The sequence below is a fragment of the Montipora capricornis genome, chromosome 4 (genome assembly GCF_036669925.1).
Source record: "Montipora capricornis isolate CH-2021 chromosome 4, ASM3666992v2, whole genome shotgun sequence".
In the NCBI taxonomy this organism is placed as follows: domain Eukaryota; kingdom Metazoa; phylum Cnidaria; class Anthozoa; order Scleractinia; family Acroporidae; genus Montipora; species Montipora capricornis.
Window position 1 is genome coordinate 690,216 of NC_090886.1, and position 8,782 is coordinate 698,997.

Here is an 8,782-nt window from a genome sequence, read left to right on the forward strand (position 1 = left end):
AAGCGTTGTATCAAGATGGACCGTCGAAGCTCATCACAGGTCAGTGTCATTACTAATGTACTCTTCTTTGCCGTTTGATGTGTGTTTTTATTTTGTTTATTTGAATCTGCTTTAGTGGCGATCATTCTAACGTTGTTCGAGACTGCAATATACCCCGCCACGTACCAGTTTGCATGTCTACATTTTAGGGCCTTGTTCTGCAAGAATTGTACAGTCATGTATTATGGTACGTTGCACTTCATATGACGTACAGAACTGAGTACTTCATGAAAGCAAGTTGAATCAACAATGACAATAGTATTGATTATTGCAAAGGGGTTAATATGCTGCTCGTATTGCAAAAAGAAATATAAAATTGAAGAAGGGTCAGAGGTATAAGAACGAGTGATTGAGCAAATAATGGTATCTTAGTAAAAATGCATTCAGAAGTTGAAATGTCAAAATCTGCAGGCGGGAAACAACTTCTAAGCCATAGCACCAGAGAGCCACAAAAGTATATACTCGTTACTTTCACTGACAAGTCACTTAACTTTCTGTGTGCTAAAGCCACAACGAGGTAAATCTTTCTTGTTTGGCCCTGTATCTTGTAGTTTCTCTAGCAAAATTTATGTTCAACATTGTCTCAACATGGTTGAAAAGGGTGTGATTTTTTATTCATCTAGATGCCAGTAGACCAGGCCTCAAACATGCAGAGTTGCACTGGAAATGTTTCGCCCCCTGTTAAGTGTACTTTGTGCCACATTGTGTCTGGAAACTCAACATGTCCCAGAGCAGGCAAGCATCATGAGCTGATTATGGCACTTGCAAAGTCACCAGATACAACTGAAGTAGAAAAAACTGATTTCAAGAAATCTTTGGATAAGTTTACAAAAACAAAGTGGATTCACACAGATTGTGTTCCAGAAAAGAACAAGGAAATCTGTTTTCCTTTGGTGCACTGGGTGTGTATTCTTGGAAAATACAAGCTGTTAGGTTATCTTATAAGTGAATGTGGCTTTATTCTTACAGTAAAAGGTGGCCAAAACAGTCAAAGTGCATTACATTCTATGGTGCAGTATCTTGCGAGAGGACTCGGTCCTAGCAATTCAACTGAGTACATTGGGTCCATCTTTGGTAATATCCTAGACATATTTCTCAAACATGTTCCAGAGGTTTTGTGTGCAAAAGATTCTAGCTTGGGCGACACCATACTTCACTACCTTGCAAAGAGATGCAGCTCTGATCCTTATTCAAGGATGTACCTGAAGATATGTTTGTTGAGGATAAAAGAGAACAATAAATTAAAATATGACGAAGTTGAGAAAATATTTTCCGTCATCAACAAAAGTGGGAATTCCTTCCTTCACCACTTAGTATCAGATGAAGAATCTGTTGATTCATTGGAATACTTCTCAAAAAATTTTCATTTGATAAGTGAGAAGATTTCAAAAAACAAGAACAATAGTGGGAAGACACCACGTCAACTGGCTGTTGAAAAGAGATCTTGTAAAATGCTCAGAGCCTTAGGGGCACCAGCTGTTGTAATAGCAAGTCTGCAGAAGGCAGTAGCTGGAAGTAAAGCTTTAACTCCTAAGAGTAGTAACAGAGTCGAGCAGAACAACTCACAATCCATTGCAGCAGTGGAGGCAAAAGACAGTAATTCAACAAGAGAGGTAATGCCAGTACAAACAAACCCCACAGAAACCCCAACAACCCCACCAAACCTTGGGGATGGTAATGTTTTATGCCAGTCAGATACTGTTAAAGGTTTATCAAAAGGAGAAGGGGCTACGCAAAAGAAAGCTATTGGAAAAAGACCAGCTCCAAGAGTAACAAAGTCCAGTGGACCCAGCACCAAAAGAAGTCGCATGGCATTGGAATGGTCTGATTCAGAAAGTGATGTGGACGATGATGATTTTAAGCTGGATGATGATTCAGATGACTTTGAGTCAGAAGAAGAGGATGATGTTGATGGTGACAAGGACATAAAGGGTGACAACAATGGAGCTGCGGGTGATGCCAGCAGGAATGTCATGCTCAAAGACACCCCTTCAAAACGTGCAGATGAGAACATTATATTTGAAGCTGGTATGGCTTTATAAATAAGTTAAGATCTTTTATACATCAATTTATTTCTATAGGGTACTCAGCATTTTTATTTACCATCTCATTCATTATGAAAGTTGCTGGCTTATGAAAAGGAATTGAAGGTTTTTCCCCAAGCATCAAGGTATTACTAAATTTGCTTGTATAATGTTGAATTTTGAAATTCATCTGGTCAGTGTTTTCCCTGAAAGGTTGAGAAATGCCTTGTCTCAGACCCTCTGCCTTTTAGAATGTCCTAGTTTGTGACAAATGGTCCAAGCAGTCTGGGTCTTGAAGCTTCCCATACCCTAGTCTCATGCTTCCTGTACTTTTGTCTTCCAACTTCCATCATTTGTTATGTTACGCCAGCCAATCCCTTCTTCCCTTAATTGGTAAAAAAGAAAGCTCCACATTTACTGGAACTTTGCCTTTTTACTTTCTTAGCCTGAGTGTGGAATGTGTTTACAAGAGTTAAAATTTAGTCCTCATCCTCTGGAATGCTACTGGATGCAACTTACATGTAGATGAGACAAGAGACATTTGGATTTTGTTTTTTATTGTTTAGTAAACCTGTCTTCAGTCTTTGACTTATCTTTGAAGCTGTAACACTGACAGAGGAGGTGGGGGTGGGGGTGGGGTTGGGGTAGAGGTAGAGGTAGAGGTAGAGGTGGGGTGGAGTTCAAATGTGTGGTTCCAGAAAATATCCATACCTCCCCCACGGAGGTTCACAGAAATTCTGAGGGGTGGTGGGGTGTAAAAGCAAAATTTTCCAAAGGGTAGGGGGGTTCACAAACTTTCTCTTTCCAGAGGGTTTTAAAATGTAAGTTCAATCAAATAAAATGAAATTATAACCTACCCACTTTCACAACCGATTCAGGTAACCAAAAGCAAATGTAGCTCCCTGTCCAAATGTAGGGTTAGGGTTAGGGTTAGCTCCTTGATGATAATGTTGGTAATATCATTTGTCCTATAGTTTCCATACAAACCTATCACAAATATGTTTTTCAACAGCGGAAACTGCTAGTAACGAAATGGCTGACTCGCTAAAAGTCTTCACCAGCCCTCCAATATTATTGAATCTAACCCTCCGTGGGTGGGGTATGGGTATTTAATTTTCTGGAACCACACAATAAACTGTTTTCCGTGATACTATATCTTAAGAGCTGGCACACACACCCCAGTTGTTCAAATTATGAATAGTGCTATTCCCCAGATAAATCAGTATCCAGTGGATACGTAATAGCAAAACCAGTTGTGCTATCCAATGGATAGTGATTTATCCGGTGGATAGTGTTATCCACGTTTTGAACAACTGGAACCAGCTGTGTCAGCATTGACTGACTATGTAACAATTAGACCCATAGCCGGCAAGGGCTACGGGTCAATAACCCATGAGGTGAAGCCAAATGGGCTATTGACCCGTGTCCCTTGAGGGCCAAGGGGCTAATAATATTGTTTTAGTATCACCCAACTGGTCGGACAGAAAAGGCAATAATAAAGTTAGCAAATGATAGTTAAAGAAATATTTATTTGGAAATAAAACAAAAGAAAGCATCATGCTTTGCGCTACTCGAGGACTATTAATAATAGTCCTCATAGTCCTCTAGTAGCATAGCCAATCAAGATGCAGGATTTGCACTAGTCCACTAGTTGGGTGCTACTAAATAGTAATAGGGTAGTTTCGAATTGTGCAGGAACAAGGTCGAGCTAAGTCAGGGGAATAATTTGCATTTTCCTTTGTTTTCAACAAAACAAAGCTAATTATTTCCCCTGAACCTTGAACCTCTGTTCTTTTGTTGCTGCACAATTTGAAACTAACCTATTGCAGTGAGAATGGTCAGTTATGGGGTTCATGATGACAAAATAGATAATTACCAACGAAAGATAGAAGTGATCCTTGAAAAATTGAGGCGGTGTCATCGGGATTCAAACCCATGGCCTCTGTGATGCTGGTGCAATTAATGCTCTACCAACTGACGTATGAAGCCACTCAGTTGGGATCAGGTCAATTTGTTGGGCTCATTCGTTCCCAACTGATTGGCTTCATAGCTCAGTTGGTAGAGCATTGCAGAGGCGATGGGTTCAACAGTGTTCTCACCAGGATTTTGTCTAAGAAAGTCCCAAGGGCCCCCTTCCCTGAAAAATAGGGGCCCTGCAAGAGCTTAAGCGGGACAAAGTTACTTGCATTCCATGAATAAGGTGGAAAAAAATCCCTCTTGATTTCTCTGTCCATTTCATCTAGGCACATTCAATTTTCTACTCTTGCAATTGTGGCCCTTTGACAATATTGTAAAGGCATTTTGATTTGTCTGCCTCTGGACAGATCTAACAGGTTGCGACCTTTATCTTGGCATCATATAGGCAAGCCATGATTGTGTATTTTGAGTGCCATTCACTCTGAAAAACATGGCTTTTTCCTCAATGAAATAGCTTTTGGATCTTTGCTTACCATGTTGTCTTCATTATCCTCTTAACCGGCGTTTCAATGATAGTACACCTTTTCTAAATCCTTGGTATTTTAGGGTGAAAGAAAGAATCTAATTTTCTGTGTGACATGACAAAAACATGACTCCACACTCTAAATTATCTTTTAAGCTCTGGCCAAACAAGAATTTGGAATATTCACTGGAACCATTAAAAGACTGCTAACTTACCTCTAAAAGTCTGTTTCACTTGTAGCATTCTTGTGTGCCCAAGTGGGTGCATTTGCATGGGTTTTTATGTGCCATTTCTATTTTTCTTGCGGGAATCCTGCAAGGGTGCAGCCTGTTGAGGTTCACTAATTCAATTCCCATTGAAGTCTCCTGAATTTCTGAGGTGTCTGTAACTGTAAGGATCACCTCTATCTTTCGTTTACAACCCACACTTAAATATACCGTATTTATTCACTTATTGGGCGCACCATTTTTTTATGATTAAAATCTGCTCAAAACTTGAGGTGCATCTTATAACCGAGTATTTTCACACAACAAAATATAACTTTTCCAAATTTCCCTAATAATTAATGCTAAACTGAAATGAGTATGTAAAAAAATACCGGTAAATGAATGAACAAAAGACAAACAATGTTGATCATTGACTTTACGGCAACATCAACGTTTGGTCTGTCCAGTGGATCTTTAACTGCATCCATTAAATGGGTGCAGAAGGAATTCCAAACGAGAAGTCCTCGATGCTCAGGCGACAAGTTGGTGAACAAAGCCATGGTATTTCAGCAAAGAGCGAACGTGCTAAAAGGCACGTGCTTGAAATGATTAACGTCAGAAACAATTGAACCTCGCTCCCATGAAATAAGGCAAACTTGACTTCAAATCATTTGAAAAAAATTATTTGTCATGGCTGCTATTAAATACTCCTATAAAGGAAAAAGAACAAACCTTCGTCTATCCAGGTCTTCTTGTGTAAAGAAACCTGCATTCTCCTGGGCACCTTGATTCGCAGCTGACAAATGCCTTTGATTATCACCTTCAGTGGAAGTTTCTCACCATCCGCCTTCACTTCTCAGATGACGTTTTTGCTATTGTTTTCAATGTGTGACTTTTTCACTTTTGTTTTGGGAATGAAAGCAATGTAATTAGTAACTTGGAAGTTTGTTGTAAGTACAGCAAACATGGTCAACGAAATTTCCCGTAATTCTGGGTGCGCCTTATTACAGGGTATTCAGGTGAAATTTTTATTTTGCTTACTTGTCACAGTCGTCTTCGAAAGTTTAGGGTGCGTCTCATAACTGAGTGTGCCTTATAAGTGAATAAATATGGTACATATCTTTCAAGATAAATAAATACAAGTCATAGTATAAAGTATTTCACTAGTTTCCTGAATTTAGTTTCTTCAAACCATAAAGAGGGTTATATTAGACAGATTTTCTTACATTTAAAAAGTAAAGTGATTTAAGGTTAACCTTTTATGACATTTATGTGTAGTTTGTTTCTCTTTTCTTTCTTTGAACCATCCATTATAGGCCACTTTTGAATATAACATAATACCCTCTGTTTGCCCCCCCAAATTTTGCATAAGCATTGTTTTCGGTTTCTCTTGGGACTTACAATGGTCTCAGGAGAAAACAAAAACAATAGGGGAGGGGCACAAACATTGTATTTAGGGTATTTTTGATAGTGGCCTATTTTAACTTAATGTGGGGTGGAACAAATAGGGCAAGGACATGATGAAATATTTCTGACCCTCGTCCGAACTTCACAAGTAAAATCAATCATTTTCTTGGCCTGTAGTGTTGGCTGAATAAGGCTCAATTGCCTTTCCTTTATTCATATAATGACTAGTCTATTATTTTGTATCTTTCTCCTGCAGCACCAAAGCATACACCATTTTGCCATACAACATGCACAGCTCAACACCACAAGCTCATTTTGAGTCTATTGAAATGTTCCAACTACAACTATGGTGCAGCAAATGGTGACAATTTTATGAAGCAAGTGAATGAGATTGTTACTCAGGCTGGAAAGTTTGCCAGACTAAGGGTTAATGCAGACCTTGTGGATCCTGTTGCTTCTTTCAAATACCCGTTAGTACATTGGGTATGTGTCCTGGGTAAATTTAGAGTTCTTAGTAAATTGGCAGAGATGAAGGAATTTAACCTTGCTGTACAATCTGAGAGGACTGGAGAAACAGGAGTGCATAGAATGCTTCTGTCCCTTGGCCAAGTCCTAAAGAAAAACTCAGTAAAGACAATCCTAGAGGTGTTCTCTAAAACGCTTAGAACCTTGACTGACTGTGTGCCAAAAGTTGTTACCTTATCTAATAAAGAAGGAGACACGCCCTTTCACTGCTTGGCTAAAATTGTTCTTGACTGCACAGGAGAGCTTGAGAAGATAAGCACTTATGAGGGTTACTTTGCGGTACTCATGAAGGAGTTGGCGCATCTGAAGACTTCTGGTAAGCTCACACCCAACACAGTAAAGGAACTTCTACTTAAGACAAACCATAGCAAGGAAACCTTTTTACACATCCTTGCATGCAGACACGGCGCAGGACATCGTGTAATCAAGATTGTCATGAAAAACATTGAACCAGAGATCATGGATGCCCTGAAAGAGATCAAGAATACCAATGGTAAAACTCCATCTGATCTATCAAAAGAATTGCACTCATATGAAATGGCAGCAATTCTTCAACCACATGACTTTGAAGTTCCTCCTTTGCCTAATGACCATGTAGCAAAGGTTCAACAGACCCCAGACAAAAGCATTCCTTTAGAGTCCCCTTTAGCAGCATCACCACCTGCAACCCTATTCGTTCCTGTAGACAATTGTCTGAGCCCATTAGTATCTGGTGGTTCCACTGGACACACACAGCTTTTTGTAGCCAAGGAGGAGCCAGAAGATGCTGTCGTAAAAGGTCACAAAAAAGAAGACCTTTTTGTAGAGGATGAAGTGCCTTCAACATCAAAATCAAGTGAGACTTCACCATTACCATCTTTAAAGCTTTTACCTGATGAAGCCTTTTCAACTCCACCCATATCAGAGGATACAGATGCTACAGTTTTGTTAGGTTGTGATAGTGAAGTTACCGAGGATATTTCAGTGGATGTAATGCCAGATGCAAGGAATGATATCTGTTCACCTAGCATTGCAACAGATCACATTGATGGTTCCTTTCCACCAGTGGTTGCAGTTAATCAAAGCTCAAGTACAAGTGTGCCTACGAGCTCAATCAACAGTGATACCAGTTCTCTAGATGTAAGCAATGATTATGACAGGGTTTCCAATGATTATGACAGGGTTTCCAATGCACCAAGTGTTACTTCCAATCAGAACACACCTCCCATTTCAAGAGTTGTTTTGGGCAATGACGACAGGAGTACCAATGTGTCTCTCACAACCAGTCAAAATGGGGATGCTAATGTTCGGACCTCTGAAGCTTGGATCAAGAGGAATGGTGAGCCGTCAGGAATTAAGGGCCAAAATGATAAGCTACTGACCACCTTACATGCTAAGTTTCAAGAAGAGTTGATCCTGTCTGAAAGGGGTCTGAAGGAAAAAGAAGATGCCCTTCTTCTCATACATCATCAAATAGCAGAAAGACAAGAAAAGAAACAAAGGCTCATGCAAGAACTTGAGGAGAACTGGATTCAATTAATGACAGATAAAAAGCAAGAAGGTATACTGGAGGCAGAAATAGCTGTAAGAAAGAATGACTGTAAGAGATTTAAAGCAGAGCTGGTAAAGTATGCGTCAACATTGAAAACAATTAGGAAGTAAACAGCAGCTTATATTTAGTGATCTCTGTAAGTATGCCTGTAAGTAAACATTAATTTATTATTTTTATTTCTCATGATAGCAAATACGTAAAATGCCATATATTTGAACTTCACATCTGAGGTTTAAATATATGCATATTGCATGTTCTCTATTATAAATTAACCTGTTACGGGCTAGTGAACTTGTAATAATCGCCATCTCCCAGATAACCTAAAAGCTCAGTTGGTAGAGAAGAGTCACAACTAAGAGTACAGCTAGGATTTTTTCATTTGCTCAATATTTTTTAAGCCAACTGCTTTTTTTTAACTTCAAGATAATTTTATGTCCTAAAAATTAACGACCCAGGTAAAAATGGAACAGAAGAGGAGATATCTTCTCAAGGACTGTTATCATTTTTTAGTGTAAAATAAGCTATTATCTCAGAAGAATATTTAAAATCTCTTTCTCCTTGGATAAATATTGAAGGGGCAGGCAAAACATGGGAGTTCACATGTAAACAT

The 8,782-nt window shown here is 39.1% G+C and overlaps 1 protein-coding gene across 2 annotated transcripts in view; it reads left to right on the forward strand.

Moving 5' to 3' along the window:
- The window catches only part of LOC138045059 (uncharacterized), a 12,443-nt gene continuing 3,661 nt past the window's right edge, over positions 1–8,782 (forward strand). For both annotated transcript variants that reach the window (XM_068891414.1, XM_068891415.1), the window contains exons 1-3: positions 1–39; positions 663–2,067; positions 6,373–8,181. In XM_068891414.1, coding sequence (XP_068747515.1) covers positions 16–39; positions 663–2,067; positions 6,373–8,181 — 3,238 coding nt within the window. In that variant the 5' untranslated portion in view covers positions 1–15. The remainder of the gene's footprint in view (positions 40–662; positions 2,068–6,372; positions 8,182–8,782) is intronic.